This window comes from Babylonia areolata, chromosome 24 (genome assembly GCF_041734735.1).
Source record: "Babylonia areolata isolate BAREFJ2019XMU chromosome 24, ASM4173473v1, whole genome shotgun sequence".
NCBI classification, from domain to species: Eukaryota; Metazoa; Mollusca; class Gastropoda; order Neogastropoda; family Buccinidae; genus Babylonia; species Babylonia areolata.
In genome coordinates, this window is record NC_134899.1 from 41,801,452 (window position 1) to 41,823,610 (window position 22,159).

The 22,159-nt window shown below is 39.8% G+C and overlaps 1 protein-coding gene across 6 annotated transcripts in view; it reads left to right on the forward strand.

The window, feature by feature from the left end:
- The first annotated feature begins 4,477 nt into the window (after nt 1–4,477).
- Nucleotides 4,478–22,159, forward strand: part of LOC143298937 (uncharacterized) — a 53,330-nt gene continuing 35,648 nt past the window's right edge. For 4 of the 6 annotated variants that reach the window (XM_076611969.1, XM_076611970.1, XM_076611971.1 and 1 more), the window contains exons 1-14: nt 4,478–4,556; nt 6,936–6,998; nt 9,370–9,398; nt 10,138–10,277; nt 11,131–11,229; nt 11,902–12,017; nt 13,857–14,031; nt 15,465–15,656; nt 16,497–17,039; nt 18,815–18,924; nt 19,603–19,711; nt 20,267–20,468; nt 21,130–21,406; nt 22,003–22,146. In XM_076611969.1, coding sequence (XP_076468084.1) covers nt 6,993–6,998; nt 9,370–9,398; nt 10,138–10,277; nt 11,131–11,229; nt 11,902–12,017; nt 13,857–14,031; nt 15,465–15,656; nt 16,497–17,039; nt 18,815–18,924; nt 19,603–19,711; nt 20,267–20,468; nt 21,130–21,406; nt 22,003–22,146 — 2,142 coding nt within the window. In that variant the 5' untranslated portion in view covers nt 4,478–4,556; nt 6,936–6,992. The remainder of the gene's footprint in view (nt 4,557–6,935; nt 6,999–9,369; nt 9,399–10,137; nt 10,278–11,130; nt 11,230–11,901; nt 12,018–13,856; nt 14,032–15,464; nt 15,657–16,496; nt 17,040–18,814; nt 18,925–19,602; nt 19,712–20,266; nt 20,469–21,129; nt 21,407–22,002; nt 22,147–22,159) is intronic. The other 2 variants (XM_076611974.1, XM_076611975.1) reach the window with 2 other exon arrangements.

Below are 22,159 nucleotides of genomic sequence, written 5' to 3' on the forward strand. Positions count from 1 at the left end.
CCGTTTTTACCCCGCCATGTAGGCGGCACTGGCACTGATTCAATCACCTGTTCAACTCCTGCAGTGTTATGGTACTGAATAATTTCTTCTGCTATCTGAATGAGTCAGTGAATGTAAATCGCGATCATCGTAATCTGCATCACCAGTTCAGACATTAAAAACAGATGGACATCGGGCAGGTTCTATGTCGTTTTGTTCACGCGCTGTCAACGCGGTTCCTCAGCCAGTCTGTCTTTTTCGTACAGTTTTGTATAAAAAGATACAGCAACAGCATTGGCGGTGGTGGAACTGATTTGCTAACTGAAAATCATGACGTGAATTCTAGTGTCTATGTTTGGATGGAATCCCTTCAGTGACGTGTTAATTTGGGTAAGAGATTTGGGGATGAGTCCCACTTTAGCATCATAACTGGTTATAACGAGAGAAAACTTATAACTGGAATTCTCCTCTTGAAATGAAACCGAAGCCTTCTGTGACATTTTTAACTCCTCGCAGGCGCCTATGCGGAGCATGCCGCTGCGGCATTGTTCAGTCCCTCCCACAGGCACGTGAGCATCCATCGTAAAAATGAATGGGGAGTTTATTGCGCACAAGACATCACAGACAGTGCTAAATATTCCAGTGATCAGTACATAGTGCTTAAAACAAAATTTGACACAGAGCTCTTCACACCTCTAAAGGAAAACTAATTCACTTGGGGAAAAAAAAACAACAACAAACAAACAAAAAAGGAAGGTGGCGCTGCACGGCGATTCGTTCTCCCTGGGGAGAGCACCCAGAATTTCACACAGCGGAGAAGTCCATAGTGACAAAAAAAGAGTAATACATTGCAATACAAACAATTCATTCAGTTCACGCCGTTGTTGTTTATTTGTCAGGACTCAGTGCAGATATACTGCAGAAGTCTTCATATCACTACCGACTGATTTTCTTCCGTCGCCGCAATGGTTCCACTGTCAAAGAGAAGACGGGTCGGGCGTGCGGGATTGAAGTCTCGCAAAACAATTACTGATCTCAGCTGATGGACCAGTTGCCGTTATACTCGGGTAATTCCCCCCCCCCCCCCCCCCCCCCCCCCCAACCCCCCGAACATCTTTGATGTGTGGCAAGAATTAAATCAAGTTCGTACACTCCCGGCCCTACTTGGTAGAATAAATCACACACTGGCCGCCCGAGTGAAAAACTGTATATTTATGTGTTCAACAGGCTTTACTGAGTGGCTTTGTGGACGTTCTGGGAATAAAATCACACAAGGCTTTGGCAGTGTGCTTTTTAGGAATAAAATCACACACACCGCTATGATGCACTGATGTGCGCCGGCCGGCGCTCAGTCAGTCACACCGGCACACACATCCGTGATGATCACACACACGCGCGCGCGCACTGCACACACACACTGCGGACACACATGGCACACGCAAATTGACTGGAACTTGGCAGGCAGGGATGAAAGGAGGGAGGAAAGAGAGGGAGGTAGGTCAGAGAGACTGAGACGGTCGGGATCATGATGGTGTGGGTGGAAAGACAACTGAAGGCATCTGAGCCATTGTCCCTTGATCTATTCCATGATACTGTTCTTGTCTCTCTAATTCAAGAACACATTCAATCCAGTTAAGTCTCTCAGTCTGTCTCCCCTCCCACCCCCCTCCCCACACCCACCCCCGGCATCTCTGCCTCCTCGTCTCTGTCTGTCTCAGCCTGTCCAACTCACCTGTCTGTCCGGCCGTCTGTCTAGCCGTCTGTCTGTCCGTCCGTCCGTCCGTCTGTCTGTCTCTCTCCCATACTGAACTTGATATATCAGTTTCTATACCTGTCTGTCTGTCTCCCCTTCATGAATATTTCTAAAACTCTGTTTTTCGGTCGGTCTAACTCTGGCTTTCTCTCACGGGCTGTCCGTCTGTCTCTGTCTCTCGCTCTCTCGGTCTCCGCCGACTTCAGATTTGTCTCCTCAGTCTCGGCCTCCCCCCCCCCCCCCCCCCCCCACACACACTCTCTCTAGACTAAGTTTCTTCAATCATCTCTCACTATGATGGCCGGCGGACACCGGCCTCATTGTGTGACGGTCACAGTGAGGCCGAGGGCCCCCTCCTCTCTCACAGTCAGTCTTTCCCCCACTGATTCCCATCATCACTCAGTATCCATCACTGGATAATTCATGAATATACTTGCAGACAGGAAAAAAATGGCACTGCATCAGTTGTACTGAGCGACGAACGAAGCACTCTCCTTGGGGAGAATGAAGTAATCAATACAATACAATACAGTACAATACAATGCAATATATATATATAATACAATACAGTACAATATAATACCAGGCAATGCAATACAATGCAGTACAAACAACTGGTGCCTTAACTACTGTACGCCGATTACCTTCATGAGAAACATTGCCTCGGAGAAACTTGAAATGCCGTCAAGTGTACGCTGAGACTGATACCGAGTGACATTATTATGGACGGATGCCACGGTGACTTTCTACCTCAATCACACCCGTGACTAACACACACACACACGCGCGCGCGTGCGCGCACACACACACACACACGGCACACACACACACACACTCACACACACACACACACACACACACACACACACACATGATATGCACACGGCCATGGCACACACAAAAATCCATCATCAAACAATACTATCATGATTGTCAAGAAAACAATTCTTAGATTTCAGTCAGGGTAAATACATTTCATGAAAGCACACACACGCACACACACACACACACACACACACACACACACACAGAGTATACATATGATATGCACACCGTGGCACACACACACACACACAGTCACACACACACACACACACACACGCGCGCGCGCGCGCGCGTCAGTGTACCCTCGGTCGACACTTGAACGACAATGGCACAGACTGAGGCAGCACACAAAGGCCTTTCACTTTTTTTTTCCGAAAGCCCCCACCTCCCATTCCCCCCCGCCGCCCCCACCAACCCCCCTCCGCCCCCTTTCACCGCCTCAGTCCCCTCGCTGGTCTCTCGTACACACTGGTATGCACTGTTCCCCCCACTTTCTTCCCCGTCTGTCCGTCTCTCCCCCCCTCCCCCATCTTTCTCGCTGTGTGTGTGTGTGTGTGTGTGTGTGTGTGTGTGTGTGTGTGTCCTCTCTCTCTCCCTCTCTCTCGCTCTCTCTGTCTCTCGCTCTCTCTCTCTATCTCTCTGTCTCCGAGCCCCCCCAGTCCCCCTGCTTTCTCTCACTCTGTCTTTCTACCTCCCTCCCTCTCTCTCGGCCGGTTCGCGCACACTGGCACACACTGACACACGGTGACACACGCACACACACACGCACACTACTGACCACACGCACACACACACACACACACACACACACTGTGACGACACACACACACACACACACACACACACACACACACACACACACACACACACACACACACCGGCACACACACACAGTTTCACACACACACACACACCGACACACACACACACACACTGTGACGCTGTGCATACACAAGTTTGTACATACACACACATGCACACACACGCACACACCGGCACACGGCACACACGCACGGACACACACACTGACGCACACACTGGGCACACTGACACACACACACACACACATACGCGCGCACGCACGCGCGCCGGTCACGTACCGCGGGTATTGGCACACACACTGTGCACTGGCACACACACAGCACACACTTGACACACACACACACACACACACACACTGGCACTCGGTGACACACGCGCGTGCGCGGTGACACATGCACACACACACACACGCACACACACACGCATGCAAACATGCACACACACACACACGCACGCACACATACACACACACACACACGACACGCGCTGGTACTCGGTCTCTGACTGACGACTGAGCGTGACTGTCACTGACGCACGGCACTGATGTTTGACTGATTTGTCAGTGGTCATGTCACTGGTACAATGTTCATTTGTCTTACGCTAAAGCATTTTCGGAGATAGCTCCTTTCTTCTGTCACCCCGGTTTTTTTTATTTTTTTTATTTTTATTTTTTTTAAAATTTTTTTTAGTCATGGCTTGCAGTTCGATCTACTGACATAGAAAGTTCCGTGCATTTGCACTTCACATTTTCGGGTCTTTCAGTTGATCTCTTATCAAGCATGCATGATAAAGGAATACGTTCACTACATTATACTGCTTGAAAATGATATTAAATTGTCTTGTTAGAACTGATAACCGAACGAATATCAGAGGTGTGTGAACTTTCAGGTGACCGAACTTATGTCTGGAACCACAGGTAACAGAGCAAGGTGGGTGGTCATTTTGGCATGACAGGTCACCCACACCCACTAAGTGGACTTTGACTTCCAAGATAGATGTGAATTTTAATTATGCAAATCATATGCAAATTAGGTGATTTGCATAAATTATGATAATGAGCACCGTATCGAGGCTGATCACGTGACTGGTTTCTTTGGTCTTGCCGCCATCTTCAGTGGAAAGAATATTTCCATCACCGGCATCCCGATTTTTGGACGGCCTATTCTATTCACATCAGGTGGGTGCCTCTAATGTACGAATTTGGAACGCGCCACGACCGATACTCATAAAAACAAACAGCACGTGGCTGAGAAAACTGTAGCAGTATCGCGATCGACGCCGTGTCTCGCCGTTTGGCTTTTCGCGGAAAGGATTGCAGTCACGGTTCTCGCGCTGTGTGCTGGTGGGGGCGAACTCTATATTTAGAACTGGCGCAGATGTTGAATAATTGTCTGGATCTGGGAAAATCGTTGGTCTCAAACACGATTCTTTTACTTCTTGTGATCTCCGAAGATTTGCTGGGATTAGGCCTTCCAGTTGCTGGCTCTATAATGTATTTGTTATCATAAAAATGTCATTGATTTCCTTTGCATGCGTTTGGAGAGCGGATAGTGAGGATGGGGATGCAGACGAAGTAAAGAGAGATGGAGAGAAAGAGTTTGTTTATAATGATTTTTTTTTCTGCACCGCTTGGCAAGAAACCGAGCATGACATTTTACTTTCTCAGTCAGCTGTTGGTTTGGAAATTATCCGACTGTTGCATGTGTCATCACTTTATGCTGAGTCGTCGCCCAATTTTCTTTTTTTTCTGTTGCTTTTTTTGTTCTTTTTTTTTTTTTTTGTGCTTGAATGAAAGGCTTTTCTAGACATATCAGAATTACGCGGGGAGTAGAAGGAAAACCAGAGAATTTGTAGGAAACACAGTGATGATGCTCTTCTGTAGTTGTACAGAATAGTTGCTTGAGTTAAAGATATTCATGCACTATCATGAATATCAGTATTTTCTGTCAGTTACTACACTACAGTCTGCCATTTCATTGCACTTTGCAGAATGCTGAAAATGACTATTGAAATTTCACAAGATAAACATGATTGTCATGATGAAGAATTTGAGAAAGGCTTAATGAAGATGTTGTTTTTACTGATCCAAATTCAATGTGTTCACCCTTATTATTATTCTGCTTCTTTGATTTTTAAATTAAAAAAATAATTTTTGTCTTAAATGTTATACTTACCACTCTTTCCTTTTTAAGCACAGTGATGTTTGTTAAAACAAAAAGCTACACCGAGTGATACCATATTCAGTTGCAGAGTTATAAGTTGTAGTTTCATGCTGTGAAGAAATCTGGCCAATCATATTGATTATCAAATGATGACATTGACCAAGCTGCAAAAAGTGATTTATCACAGAATATTTGGTTGGACAGTGATTCAGTCACTGATTGGGTTGCTCAGAATGTTATATCACTTCGAGTTAAAAATGAACAGTAGTGGCTATGGAAATTTACATCAGTTAAGCCTTTTCTGCTTAGCTGAAATTATGTCAGTGAAAGTAAAAATGAATGATATTTATTAAAATTAATTATGATAACATAGTAATTTTAAACAAACATACATTTCGTTTAAAACAATTGAAAGTTAAGATTTTTTAATAAAAGGTGGCAAAGCCTGAAACTTAAGTTACATTTTAGTCACAGATTAGCACTCTTTTTGTTGAAGAATTGATAGTTTAAGTAAACATTTTAAACATTTGTACAACTTGAAGTTCAGATAGAATTGGTGACTTCTTCCATTCAGACAACAAACTTTGTTGTTGCTGTTGCACCTTAGTATGGATCAGGCAGCTTGCTACAAGATGAAATAGATAACCATAATCTTGAGACAACGTCTGAAGTCAGATTTGTATTTAGATTATAATAATGCAAGTAGCATCCATAAGGACAGGCCCAGTAGTTGATCACTTTTGGAACTTTACTGGATCTTGGTTCAGTCTTGTGTGGTCAGATCTTCAACAGGCTTCAACCGTTCCATATGATATATACTGCCATACTGGAAAAAGATGTATGAACTGGTTTGCATACTATTTAAACTTCAGAAATGGTTAAAATAAGTTGATCAGCTGAATTTTATTAATGTTACACTCATTCACCAGTACTTCACAGACACGAATGGTTTGAGAACTTGTGATAGGGCACTTGATTTTTTGTGTTTACCCTGTGCTCTATACTATAGTACTTCTAATCTGGATTATAAAATCAAATTTGAAATGATGAATTTTGGAATATAATCATAATACCTAAATAAGACCAATGCTGCCTTTTGTATTAGAACTTAGGAAGTTGTCTTTGATTGTAGACATAAAATTTGATGGGGGATAGTGTTATTCAGTCATATTAATGGTATTTATCAATTTATGGTAATGAATAACTGTTTTGTTATGAATATGAAATAAAAACATTTTGGTATGTACTGATTGTAATACTGTTACTATTTAAAATTTGTAGATGTTAAGCACAATGTGGCGTTCCAGGTTGTGGGAATAAATTAAAAACTGCATTAGTTTTTTTGTCAGAAGTAAAGTTTACTTAAAAGCATCTTTAATTTTGCTTTTTTTCAGGACCATAATGTTGTACATGTTGTCTTAAGGCGTTAAGTTCAGCTTCAAGTGGAAGAAATGGAGGTAAGTACTAAAGTAGGCCATACTAGTTTCTACTCTCTGTCCATCGTATCCCCATTTTTCACCCTAATGAAGATTGTTGTTGATGCAGAAGAGCATTGTTTTAGTTTTAGTGCTCCTGATAAAAGAATTCAATAGAAATTAGAATGTCTGTTTCCAAGTGAACTGGGGTCTCAAGGAACATTGGGGCATGGGTGTGGGGGGAAAAGACTCAAGAAAGTACCAACATAGATTGATAATCTTATACAAACATAACAGAGAAGAGATTTGAATATGAAATTCGAAATCATGTAAATGTAGATACAGCAGCTATTAAGATAAACATGCACATATATAAGTGCATGTACAGATGCACGCACTTGATTACACACACACACACACACACACACACACACACACACACACACAGAGTATGTTCACACAGCGCATAAACATCTGTGCTCTCTTGAACTTACTGATACTTCTGTACTGAAGTCTTGAGGGTATCATTAGAATTCTGAAAGATGGATATGATTCATTCAGACTGATCAAACCGCATAATCTTGGTGGCAGTTGTTAAAATTCTGTTGCAAGTTGATGCATATGTGCTGGTCTATAGTATCAGTACATGTATAACAACAATGCAGCGATGTTCAGAAAAAGGGTGTTCAGATTTTCTAAAGAGAGTCTCAAAACATTTTTGTTTTCTTTTTTTAATTGTAAACTTCCTTTCAGCAAACACAGTTCTGAGGAGAGAGGTTTGGGCAGTTTCCCATTTTCTGTTCAGTGTATCAGTTAATCAGGGAAAAGTACTTGGTGAAAGATTTCAGAAATAAAAATAAATACCTAGACCATTGTTACTTTTGCAAAATGTACAGTTAACTACCTATACTGCGGCAGTATTTCTTTAAAAAGAGGGATAAAGAAACTACAAAAAATAAAATAATTAGAATATTTGGGGAATGTCACAAACTATAATTTTGGTTTGCCTAATTTGTAGAACTTTACAAAATGTTGAGTCCATTACATTGCCAGTTGGTCCTTTCCCTCCAATATTTATGGTATTTTGTTTGTTAAATGCATACATGTATGAACCTCGTGTGCAAACTGACCTTGCTTCAGAATATTTTTGAGTTCTGCTTGTTGGTTTTGTGGATGGGGCGGGGAAGTGTGTGGGGTGAGTGGTGAGATAGAGGAGATGTGGGTGTGATGGGGCGTGTGGTGTACGCTGCTTCCAGTTTGATTCTTTGAGGTACTGGTTGTGGAAAGATGATAATGATAATGGTATGTCTTGACTGCCCTGTTCAAAACAAGAAAATTAAATTATCTTTGGTCTGCTCTGCTGTTAAGAGATTAATTTGAAGGTGGCAGCACATATGTTGGTCATGTCACCTACCTTTTCATTTTGGAAAAAAGGATGTCATGTTTATTTGCATAATTACCAGGGCTTCTGGTAAGTTGAACATCTTTGGGGTCCGAGAAATCCTTGTACTATAAATGGATAGGGTCCCATACTACCTTTACAGGATCACTCTCGTGTATGTTTTCTAATAAAATCTGCATTGCAACAGATATGAAAGTAGACGTACTTTCTGATCATAATTGTCTGGGCTCATGGTCCTGGAATTTATTGAAGGGAGACAACTCTTCTTTGTAGCTGATGATCTTTACATCAGACCGAGTCTCCCAAAGTCGATTTCACTTGTTTATGTTTAGAATGTCAAAGTGACCTGCAGATGAACAGTTTGTCCTTTCTATTTTCAAAGCATCATGTGATGCATATTTATGTGTGTAACAGTGAGACTGATTGGTCAAGTTTGTTCTTGAGACTGAGCACACCTTTTCTCCGGTCTTCCCTTTTCTACCAAACTTGCGTACATTTGTTGTTTGATTGATTGGTTGATTTGATTTTGCTGGTTAGTTTGTGCCTTGTGCAAAAGCACAAATATGACCAAGCCATGATTCAGTGTTTCCATTTGCTGTTTGGTATAGTGTGCTTGGTGCTAAAATAAAATGTTTTGGGCTGTTATGTTTGCCATTTGTGACCTTGAAGCTGAGCTTAATGCACACACACGCACACACAGACAGACAGACAGACAGACGGACACACACACACACACACACACACACACATTACTCTTAGTCTTAGCAATAGCACAAGAAGTCTACCTCCAAAAAAGTGTTCAGTGTTAAAAGTAACTTAATTTTGTTTTTGACATTCTGGATATTTTTACTATTGAAAAAAAAGAAGAGAACAGCTTATTGTTATTTTAATATTATGGTGTGTTGTTGTTAACCTTTCTGTTTAGTTTGAATATGAAAAAAATGCTTGTGTATGCATTCTTGTTTTAAATGGATTAAAGCATTTACAAAATGTTTTTGTTCTGTTCTGTAGGTTGATTCTTCAAGCAGCTCTTCACGTAGGTGAGTGATAAGTTCAGTAATGTATAATTTGATCATTTTTATTGTGTGATACAGTGCTTATTAGTTTGCTGGTTAATTATGATAAATTTACAAAAACTTTGTGTTTTTATTTCTTCTAATTACCACTAATGAGAACTGAAGAAGGAAATGTTCATGTTGTCACAAAGGTTTGTTTGTAGAAGGAAAAAATAATTGGTGTGATATTAAAGATATAATATTATAATTGGTGTTAGATCAAAGGTACCTTAAGATGATGGGAATGGATCATTTCATTTTGTTTATAGAATTTAACAAGATATTGTTGGACAAATTTTAGTGTAAAATTTGTGGCAGTGTTGGCTAAGGCCCAAGGACTAGTTTTTTTTCAGTTCAGGAGGGTCTTGGTGGTGATCAGCATATCCACATCAAGGGGATTATTAAATGATTCTTCACCCTTCAGTGGAGCAAAAAGTAAAGTAACTTATAGTTTTATCATGGTATCTATTCTTGTGATTGTGTGTGAGTTTGTGTGCATGTGTGTGTGTGTGTGTGTGTGTGTGTTTCACTGTTTGTGAGTGTGTGTGTGTGTGTTTGTGTGCATTGTTCTTGGCTTCATGTGTATTCACTTTTCATGCGTGTGTGTGTGTGTGTGTGAGAGAGAGAGAGAGAGAGAGAGAGAGAGAGCTTATGGAACAGGCGTAAGATGGTGGTAAAAGCTATCTTCTGTTTATTAGCTTTTAAAAAGCTATTACTTTTGCAGGAAAAGCATGCCGCTGAAGGTGAAGTTAACCTTAGGGACCAAAGGGGAGATTAAAGTCAACGGGGACAAAAAAGATGAGGATGTAGATCTTAATTCAGATGCTGAATCAGACAACAGTGACATTCCAGAGTTGCCAGAAGGTTTGTCTTGTACTGTCTTCAGATTTTTTCATATTTTTTCTCTTACTGTTCTTCCTTCTTTCTCCCTTTCCCCCTCTATTTATGTTTGTATCCTTTTGTTGAGTTGATATACTTTTATTTTTCTGTGTTTCTCTCTTTACCCATTTTTTTTTTTCTTCTTGTTTCTTTCTAGATATTATAATGAATTCTGTCTTCCCCCTACTTCCATCTCTTTACCACTGTTACACATTTTATTTTTTGCCTGCTGTATAGCAGGCTTGTTCACAGCTGTACATTTTGTTAGTTCGAAGCTTTTGCTGAGCATTCAGAAATGTTCCCATTGGATCTTCTTTTCAGTTAGCTTTGTTGCGGGTTTTTGTTTCACATTCAGGGAGATGGGGGTAACATTTTCTAATCAGGCATTCTTTTCATCAATTTTCCTATGAGCGCTAACTTGCACATTAGTATACACATGGTCGTAAATGCATGGATACTTCTTTTGACACACATGCATGTGTACACACTCGCATGCTCCCACACACACCCCTGTGAACACACACACACACACACACACACACCTGTCTTTTATTTGTTCTTTTTAATGAAAAAATAACAGACTTGGTTGGTTTGAAATAAATAGTATTTACTGCAAAGTAGATTCTGGTCCATACAGTATTTAAGCATTTTCCGAGTGTATGAAATCACAGTTCTTTTGTACTCTATACAACCAGCATACAGATGAATACAAAATGGCTATTTTATTTTATGAAAGGGTGAAACAAAGTTTTGTGAAGATGATTTGATTTTTTTCTTTAGGAAAATCATTAGCAGCTATGTGCATGATACTGAACAGTGATGTGGTGTTTCTGCACAGGAACAATAGTGGTACAGCCAGAACCAGTAGAAGAAGAAAAGATAGAGTTCACGGGACCAGAGTTTAAACCCACAAAGAAACCAGGAGGTGCTGGGGGAGGTAAGTTGTTGAACTTATATACATGAAAAAACAAATAAACACTTTGTCAAGTAAATGATGCAACCATAGCTATTAGCTTTTTATAGAGAAACAACTCCCAGTTTTCAGCTATGGCTAAAGCGAATGTAAGATCAAGAGGGTTAACTCACTGCATGATAATTTGCAAGATCATGTCCTGTATCCATGGTCTTGCCTTGTTTTACATTTGTGCGTTGTGATAACTCACTATGCCAATTTGGCAGCTGCACTCTGTTTTAAGGGGCTGAGCTTGTGTACGTGATGGGGGAAAAAAAGTTATTATTTTTTAGATCTGTAAGAGAACGATATGGATGAATATGTCACTAACAGTTCTTGCCACTCTGTGAGTATGATGCTGGGTACTGTGTGCAGTAAATTTAGATAATAGTGGTAGTTATTGTCCTTTCTGCAATAATACAATTGAAAATGAAATATACTTTAAGAGAGGAATTAATGCCAACTAAGTATCACAGATATATGTCATTCTTAAAGCTTTCTTCAGTTGTAGCTTGTGAAAACACAGATATTATCACAAAATATTGTTTGTTTATATGCAGAGCACTCAGCTTTAGAAGAGAACGTCTCAGTACTACTTCAGTTAATGCACATTGTCTTTCTTGAAAGTGTGCACTCCTGTTGTTACTTTGACTTCAGGTACTGTGTGCACAAAGTTGGAGAACCTGTTCTGTACGGCATGCGGTCGTCAGATCAATCCTTGGAAGTCAGGGATGGTGAAGAAACACAAAGTTCTACGTGTCATCACCTGTAGGGTGAGTCCATGATTACTCTTTTCATGGGATGAGTGGTTAATTTCTCTTCAGTTTGTTCACAAAACACACACACACACACACACACACACACACACACACACACAGAGGGAGTGTGAACAGGTCACAGTGCACTTCCCCTTTCACTCACTGTCACACAAAGACATACTTCATCACTGTCCCATACCCAGGTAGATGAATAAAGTGAATTTTCTCACCAATCAGAAGACATCTTTGTCTTGTTGAGTGAGACAGGAAGAGTGAGGTATTCTGTTTTATTGCACCCACAGCACCCATGTGGTCTGTGATGCACACTATCTGTCAGTGGCGTAATGAAGGGGTTATCGTAGAACTTGTTGCACCAATATTCCTTCAGGACACAATATAAGGAGAGAAAAAAAATCCTCAGCATTTTGACATGTTTTGACTTTTTGCAATATGTAACTTTATTTTTGACAGTTATATGCCATGTAAACAGTTTGTACATAAAATCACTTATACATTGATACACCTATATGTTTATATACATGTATACACCTGTGTTTACATTGTACACTTGTGCACTTCTTACTCTGTGTGTGTGCATTTGTAAATTTGATCCCCTGTGGGAAGCTGGGGGTCTTTCAATATACATAGCATCCCTGCCTTCTGGAAATTCTGTGTTAAAACTTTCTTCTTTTCTATTGCTCTTCATTATTTCTGCCTTTTTTCTTCCTCCACTATTATCTACTTTATCTGACTTCCAAATCCATTCCCCTTCTTTCCAGCAAGCTTGACGCTTTTTTCTCTTTTCTGCTGTCTATGATGTGCTGTCTGTGCTGTTTTGTTCTGATGAATAGGTAGTGAGATTGTAAACACTGGGTATTAGCTGTCCATTCTGAATTGTTTGCCTTGATGGCTTTTTTGACTCACTTGTGTAAACAAAGTGAGTCTATGTTTTAACCCGGTGTTCGGTTGTCTGTGTGTGTGTGTGTGTGTGTTTGTGTGTCCGTGGTAAACTTTAACATTGACATTTTCTCTGCAAATACTTTGTTAGTTGACACCAAATTAGGCATAAAAATAGGAAAAATTCAGTTCTTTCCAGTCATCTTGTTTAAAACAATATTACACCTCTGGGATGGGCACAAAAAAATAAAAAAATGAAGCCTAATTATATGCAAACTGCATTTACTGTTATATCTATATTTTTTGTATTCTCTAAACTTGGCACTTTGATCTGATATTCTGACCCAACAACAAGAGCAGTCATTATTATCATTTTTTGTTCAAACAGGAACTTCTTTTGCTAAGCATGGAAGTTTTATTTATTTTGCAAACGTTTTGGTGCAGATAGTAAAAAAGGGAAATTACTCTGTAATTAATGCTAGGGGACTTAATTCGCTTTAAACTGATCTTTCTCATCTTAAACATTACATTTTGAAATTATACACAATACATAAAAAGCTTGGATTTTTTTTTCAGTGTATCACAAGTGAGTCTTGAAGGCCTTGCCTCTCTTGTTTATGTATTTTTTTGTTTGGCTTCACAGTATTCTTACCTTTTTTACGATTTTTTTGTAATCTAGGGGTGATAGATTAAGCAGAAGGGTTAATGTCCTCAGCACAGCCTTATCTTAATTGCATTTAGGAGTGTAACTGTTAAGGTGATATGTAATGAACTGTGTTTTCCTGTGTTTTTTTCTAATGATTTTTTTTTTTTTTTTTTTACATAGAAGTGACAGTTTTGTTGTTAGCATGGTTGAATGTTTATATAGTTGGGCAGTCCTGATATGGCCCTGTGCAATTGGTGGGACCGTGACGAGTATATACAACAATGTCAATATGTGTGTGTGTGTTTTTCCAGAAATGTTACATATTTGTGGGAAGTGGGAAGATCACCCAGGATGAAGATGGCATGGACGAGCAGTGCCGGTGGTGTGGGGAGGGGGGGCGTCTCACTGTCTGCGACAAGTGCCCAAGGGCCTTCTGCAAAAGCTGCATCATGCGCAACTTTGGCCGTGCTGCCTTCACCACTGTCAGTAAGTACTGGTCTCTTTGGTCAAGATACGCAAGTTAAGTGCTGTGGTGGTCTAGTGGAAAAGCATCCACCAAGGAAGGGAGAGAATTTGATCGCACTGTACTGAATTCTACACATTTTCTCCTTCTCCACTAGTCCTTGAGGGGTGGTCTTGACGCTAGTCATTCAGATCAGAGAGATAAACCAAGGTCCTATGTGCACATGTAGCATGAAAAAAAACCTCGTGACAATGAAAGGGTTGTCCCAGGCAAAATTCTCTAGAAAAATCTTTTTAGGATTGGAAAACAAATAGATTTGGAGGCTGAAAGAAGGAGTGAAAAGGGGTGGCATTGTGTTGTATCCATGCACTCTTCCTGGGGAGAGCAGCCTGAATTTCACCCCGAGAAATATCATGTGACAAGAGTAAAACAGTTAAATCCAATACAGTGCAGATGCAGTGCAATACAATGTAATACAGTGCAGTGCAGTGCAATACAGTACAATACAACAATACAATACAATACACTGTGTGAAAGGATGTGCTGCCTTGACCACTGTCAAAAGGTGCTAGACACCTCAGGTATACAAGTTACACATGAAAGGATGTGCTGCTTTGACCACTGTCAAAAGGTGCTTGACACCTCAGGTGTACAAGTTACACATTGTGGCGAACAGGAAGATAAGCATTTGTTTGTCTTTCATGTCCTTCCAGCAGTTCCATCTCAAAGGACCTTTCTGTAATGTAACTGTCTAGACAGGTGCCTTCACCCAGTGAATGTGAAATATTGCAGAAACAACTAGAGATGCTAACAGCCAAAATGGTAATTGGAGGTGATAAAAAATTTAATTGACACCCATCTTACAAGGACATCCCCTGATAAATACTGAATGGTCTGAGTTCAGTATCTATTTTAAATCTGTTTTCAAGTCTTATGAAGTATGTGCATGCAGTAATGACGCTGGAATTTGGTTTAGCATCTCTTTAGGGAGGAAAGATGTTAAAGTGAAAAAACAACAGGAATGTGGTGACTTGCGAGCAGCTTTTTCCTGTCTTCTTTGGACAGGTCTTCAGCTGTGAACAGGAAGAGATGAAGCATATTACTTTTAAAAAGCAAAGTTGGACAGAATGACGCAAAGTTCTGTTGTGGGATGGTCTCACAGGACGTCATGTCATTTCATCATTGTATCAGTCAGCATACCCTGTATCTTGTGATTAGTTAACAACAAAAGAAAATAGAAGTTAGTTACAGAGTCCTGGATGTGTTTAGCAGTTTGTTAGAGAGCTCTGGACAAAAGGGATTTAGTTTAGGTGCTAGTATCGTTAGTTAAAGAATCATGGATATGTATAACAATCAGTTAAGGAGTCCTGGACCAAGAGTTAAATTTAGGGGCTAGTGTCATGCCAGTTCAATACAGGATATAGGGTATTCATTGTATTTGTTCTGTTGTTAACAGCAGAAAGTGAGACCTGGGATTGCTACATTTGCAACCCTGAACCTCTGGTAGAGCTCAGAAAGCACACCCGCCATGTCTTTGCGACCATCAAAGCAGTGAATGGTAAAAAATCAAAGTCCTCTGAACTACCAGCTGCCAACGATGACAGTTCCAAGCCACCACCACCCCCCAAGCCATCAGCAAAGGCACCAAGTGAGTTTGTGAGACGTGTGTGACTGTATTATATATTAACTAAGCATCTCTGATAAAGCACATTGTCTAGATGATCTTATAAGGTGATGCTAGTTATATGACATTATTGTACAGGATCATTTACTTGTCTGCACAAATTTTTCCAAGAATGAAATTCAATCTGATGATATAAATATGCGTTTGCATTGTTACCAGAAGTTGGGTGAGATTTCTCCTACTTTGATGATTTTCATTGATTGGAATAGCAGTCTCAAGTCATTAAGAATGGGTTGGGTTTTTTTTTAGTACATGTTGCATCTGACATATTATACTTACATCATGTGCCAATAAAGGTAAACTACAAAAAATTATTTATCAGTTGGCTTCAAGGTATCTTTTGAGTGGTAGTTCATTGGCTTTGATGTATATTTCAAATGCTATACTTTCTTAGGTAAACTGCGATAAATTCTTAATTACTTAGCTATGAGGTACCTTTTAAATGCTAGTATATTGGCTTTGGTGTATATTTTAAATGGTATAGTCAGTGTTTTGGGCTCATTGCTTGACATTTCATTGAAAGGCGGCGTGCTACTGTTCTTGAGTGATGGTGTGGGATCTGAAGGAAAAGTTTTTGTGTATGCTACATGTATTGTGCAATGTATTTTGCATTTCTGACGATTGACGTGTGTGTGTGTGTATGTGTGTGTGTATAAAAAGTCATATTTTCTTTTATTGTTTTCACATTTCTGACATTTGGTGTATTTGTGTGAGTGCATCTGTGTGTGCATTCATGTGTGAGACTTAGCATGTATTTGGACCTGTGCACTTGCTTCAAGTGATTCTAATTGTCTTGATTTTCAGAGAAAGAAACCTCAGCGAATGGTAAACAGGATGTAAATGATGACGTGGGCGAAGGCTCTGACAAAAACGAGAAGACCAAAAATCATTCAAAAACAAAAGTTGAAAAAGGACCTGGAAAGAACACAAACAAAGTGAAAGACATCAAAGAAGAGGTCGACTCTGATATGGAATCGGAGAAAACAACAAAATCAAAAAAGCAGAGTAAGTCTCAGAAGAAGGTGGAAGATTCTGAAGAAGAGGATGACAAGCTCGAGGAGAAGAAGACAAAACGTGCCATCAAAAAAGAACAGGTGGAAAACGGCTTTTCTGTTTCTGTTGTGAAGAAAGAGAAAGTGGAGGAAGCTGCCAAGGATCTGGATTCCTCGGAAGAAGATGAGATCTTGGACAGAGACATTGATAGTCTTTTAGAGGAGTCAGAGAGTGGCATGGGACTGAAGACCTATGATGACAGTGACGACAACGTCAAAGAGGAACCGTCCTCAAAGAGAGAACCCAGCAAGAAGAAGAAAAAAGCTGGCAAAGCAGACAGGAAAGGAAAGAAAGGTGAGCATGATTCCAGGTTTCAAAAGTTTTTAAGTCTCTGTAGACACTGACATGCCTTTTCTTTGATATATATGTCTTTTAACAATGCCCCAAGTTCGTATTAGATCATAATTTTGGATCTTTGTAGTACTGAAACAAAACTGCATGACACACGAAACAAATAATGAGCAGCTAAAAGGCAGCTGTCAGTCGGCTTTACTCAGGAAGGCAGCCTGTTGTGGAAATAAGTCTGTATTTGTTAATCTCTAACCATCACCAAATATAGGCACTATATAAGTATCCATATCAGTCAATCAATCAATCAGTCTCTGGTAAAGAGCTATGCAACATAATATTAACCCTCTTAACCCCAGGTCGTTCATCACTAAATCACCCATGAAATCCCATGCCAAGGGGAATAACTTTTGCGATTTTTGATAGTGGGTAATTATAAACATTGATTAAAGATATAATTACCTTCTTTTGTTGCACATATTTATTTTTTCTGCATTCTACACATATTAAAGTTAAAAAAAAGAATATTTGTTTCCAGGTTCATTTTGCTTTGTATTTACACACACAAAGTGTCAAATTCTTTTAATTACAGTATAATTTTCTTTGAAATAAGTTTATATGGTCTGCAGTGTCTTCTAACACATTTTCTTTTTATTCTTTTTCTTACTCAACTTGAATTGCAACAGTGAACATGCCGATTTTTATGTTCTTTTCATTTTGAGGGATGATGTGTTTTCCTATGATGGTGGGGAGAAAAACAATATCAAACAAACAAAAACAAACAACAAACCTGCCTCATGTAATTTCTCCATAATGAAAAGAAAAACATAATCTATTGAACTAGCAAAATCAGGAAGATCGTGCAGAATGCCAATAAGTATCCGTGCAATCAACGTCTGATAGTATCGATTCCGAAGGACTGGCGATTGATTCACGATTTCAGAGGTCCGGTGATTGATTCACGATTTTGGAGGTCTGGTGATCGATTCATACTCAAGTACCGACTACACTCTCAATATCAGCAAAACTCAGTCAGTGATGTCTAGGTCACTCAGTACGATCAACTTTTACCAAATTCTCACACAGAAATCATCTTCAGATTAGTTGTTCGGATTACGCCTTTACTCTCGACAGTCATCAAACTCATCTTGCAACTTTGAAACTTCAAAACTTTGGCAAAACTGAACCAAATCAGTAATATATTCCATTGAACTAGCACAATCAAGAAGATCATGCAGAATGCCAATAAATATCAGTGAAATCAAGACTAATGCAATGACAGTATTGATTTCGGAGGTCCGGCGTTTGATTCATGATTTCGGAGGTCTGGCGATCGATTCACATTCAAGTGACCAACATCACACTCATTGTCGGCAAAACTCAGTCAGTTGATATCTGGGTCACTCAGTTCGATCGATTTTACAAGATTCTCATGGAAAAATCATTAAAATGGTTCAAAATATCTTCAGAATCATTGTTCAGTTTATGCTAAAGCTCTCGGCAATCATTAAACTCGTCTTGCAATTTTGAAAAATTCACAACTTTGTCAAAATTCAAGCAAATAGGACTCTGAAAAGTGCAAAATGCATGGCAGGAGGTACCGAAAACGAGGCTGTGAATCTCGCGAGAGTCTCGTTTATGTAAACAACAATGGCTGCGCCATAGTAAGCACCTGTTTAGTCGGCAGTACTGGGCAAGTTTGGGTGTTACACTGCAAGCCGCTATTGGGCGAGTACTGTGATGAAGAGTTAAACAAAGTATCGTCTGTGTCTTTGATCCAGGTGGCAAGAAGAAGGGAGACGATTCTTCGGACATGTCCGATGAGGATGCACAAGGCGAGGATGAAGACGTCAAAGATAAAACTGTTGAAGAAGTGGCTAAGCCCAAAAAGGTAAGCTGTGGACTGTATATCAAAATTTAAAGAAATATTTTTGTTGCATTGTTTTGTTTGGGTTTTATTTGGGTCTTTGTTTTGTTTGATTTTATTAGTCACCTGTATTCCTAACTCAAACAGAAATCATTAGTAATACTTTTCTGGGCTGGATTTAGTGGATATCACATGTGGATCTTGAAGGTCATGCCTCCACTGTTTCAATTTATTATTTACTTAAAGAATTAGTTTTTTTGTTTGTTTTTTTTTAATTAAAAAAAAAAAAATCAGTATTTCTGCTTTTTTGGGGGGTCTGTTTGTAAACCAACCGCTTAATTATCTCAGTAGTTTCTATGATCAGTTGATAGATACTGAAGCCCTTGTCAGTCAAGTTTTAAGGGTTTTAAAGGGTTGTACCGAGCAGAATTCTGTGGAAGAATCTACTTTGGCTGGAAAAAACCCTAAACACTTGCAGGCAGAAAAAAAAGAAGAAAAAGGTGGCACTGCATTGAAACAAAATACTTTCCCTGCGGACAGCAGCCCAGATTTCACATAGAAACATCTGTTGTTATAAAAAGTGTAGTACTGTACAGTACAGCACATACAGTACAACACAATACAACACAATACAGTACAATACAATACACTATTTGAAGTAATAATCCTGCCACTCACAGCAAAGGCATGTTGTTGTTGCAGAGAGGCCGTCCCAGGAAAATAAAGAAGAGCAATTCTGATGATGATGCAGCAGACAAAGCAGCTGATGAAGAGAATGGAGATGGAGCGGACATTTCTGGAAGCGAATCAGGTCAGATTTCAGCTTACAGAAAGACAAAGACCTGACTGATTGTAAAACAGAAAAGCCTTTCTATGCCTTCGATGTTTTAAAGATGCAAAAATTGCATTATGTTTTGACCTTCTGTGCATTCAGGAATAATTTGGATGGGGTGGATTATTTTTACAATTGGAACATGCAGAGTGGCAAACTCCGTAACTGAGCTGAATCAGATAGCAATTGAGGTGTGAAAGGACTGAAGAAATGAAGAGTAGTGTTTTTTTTGTTTTTGTGTGTGCAGTGTATGTATGTCTGAGCAGCGCTGTCTGTGTATGGGACTCTGTCCCTGATACATTTGCAGAGTTAGGGGTCAGGGAAGTATTAAATCTGATGAAGTCAAAGATTGCAACTCTTTTTTTGTGAGAAGCATAGTGACATTGATGTGTTATTGATTCTTGACTTCGACCTGATTTAGGAAACCCTGGTGATGGTTGATAGAACATATACAAGTTAGGGTAACTGTCAGTCAAGTGCCTCAAAAAATTCAGAATACTGATGCATACTTTTATAAGATTTCGTCTTTGGCAGAAGCATATGTTGCCAAAAAGCGGAAAGGCAGGAAGGCGTCCACTGACCAGAAGAAAGGGAAGAAGTCAAAGAAAGAAGTGGAGGAGGGAGAGTCGGACGCAGAGCCAGAAGACGGAAAACGCAAGAGGAACCGAGGGAAAGTCGCCAAGACCGAGAGTTTGGACAGTGACTCTGACATTGAGGTCAAGTCAAAAAGAAAAAGGTAGATATTTTGAAAAAAAATATTTGTTTTCCTTCACTATCATATTGTGTCATGCTGTTTCCCTCTACTTGTAAGTTGTTCTATTCTTGTGTGTTTAGCTTGAAGGGTAAAAAAATAAACAAACAAACAAACAAAAAAGCAACTTTTACGGCCATCTGGGCTGGGAATTCATAGCCACTGTATCAATGGCTATAGGAAGTCAGGACCCAGTCCTCTCCTTCCGCCGTTTTATCCTCTTCCAACAGAAGTCAGGGTTCCCCGTTCGCTCCCGGATGGAGTGGGGAAAATCTTGAATGAAGTGCCTTTCCCCAGGACACAAACAACACCATGCCAAAACAAGGCCTTGAACTATCACTACTGAACTTAAGATCAGAAGTCTGAGGCCTAACTGATTCTGCCATGGCGTCTACCCTCATGTGTTCTATACATCTGTTTTTGTGTGTATAGCTGTTCATGATACAGCCTTGCTTTTATGTCTGTATGTTCTGTGAAGGTGTTATGGTATGAGGACACTGAAAAGCTGTTGACATTTGTATTGATTGTATGTATCTCACACTATCTGCATAAAAACTTTCATAATAGCTGTGTTTAGTGCTGCTTAGGAACTTTTGTATTGGCTATGTGGCGTGCTGATTCTTTCTATCAAAACTCCTGATTTCAGGAAGAAGAAAGACTCTGACGATGAAAGCTTCAGTGAAGAAAAGAGCAGCGGAGAAGAAGAGGAGGAGGATGAGGAGGAAGAGGAGGGAGACAGTTGTGTTGACAGTGATGAAGTCGGAGAAGGTGGGGACGGTGACGTTTCGGATGAGCCAGGGACGGAGAAGAAGAAGAAAGGTCGAGGCAAGGGGAAGAGAGGCAAAGGCAAAGGCAAGGAGAAGGGCAAGAAGAGGAAGAGAATCAAGAAGTCGAAAGACTCCTCATCTGATGAAGAACCTGTGGTAAGTACTTTTGGGAGGACATTCTCTTTTTTTTTTTTTGTGAAAGTAAACAGCACGTCAAGATTTCTTCTTCTTCCTATTATTATTATTATTATTACTATTTGATTATTTATTTATTTAATCATTTGTTTTATTTATTGAAAAAATAAATCTTCATTCATTTGACAGGATTGAAATGTGATGTTTCAATACCAAAAGTCTTTTTTGAAGATTTCTGTTGTTATTTCTATATTGTCTCAAGAATGTAAATGCTTATGATTTTGTGGGTGTAAAGGGGAATGGGGGTGAAAATTTGTAGTTGTATTGTTTGTAAGCGAGATTTGAAAGCCATTTCTGAGTTTTAAGCAGTTGGAAATGTATACACACACTGATAAGGGACATATTTGTACATGTACATGCACAAGCTTGAACACCGACACACATGGACACAGACACACAGTATGTATGCCATCTGCAGTATGGAAATATCCATAGTTAATCCAAGAGAAATGGGAGGGTGTTATAGGTACTTGGAGTGCAAAGTTTTATCTTCGTTATATTTGATTTGTGAAGTATGTCCAAAGTAGGTGGTGACAAAGTGTATTGTTGGTGTGCAGGAGCCGGTAGAAGAGGGAGAGGACCCAACGTCCAGGAAGAAGATCAGGAAGATCAAGTCTGACAAGAAGCTGGGGGACACCACAAAGGCCGCCGCCAGAGCCGAGGAAGAGCGTCGGCAACGTGTTAAAGAAAAACAGGAGAAGGTAAGATGATCAT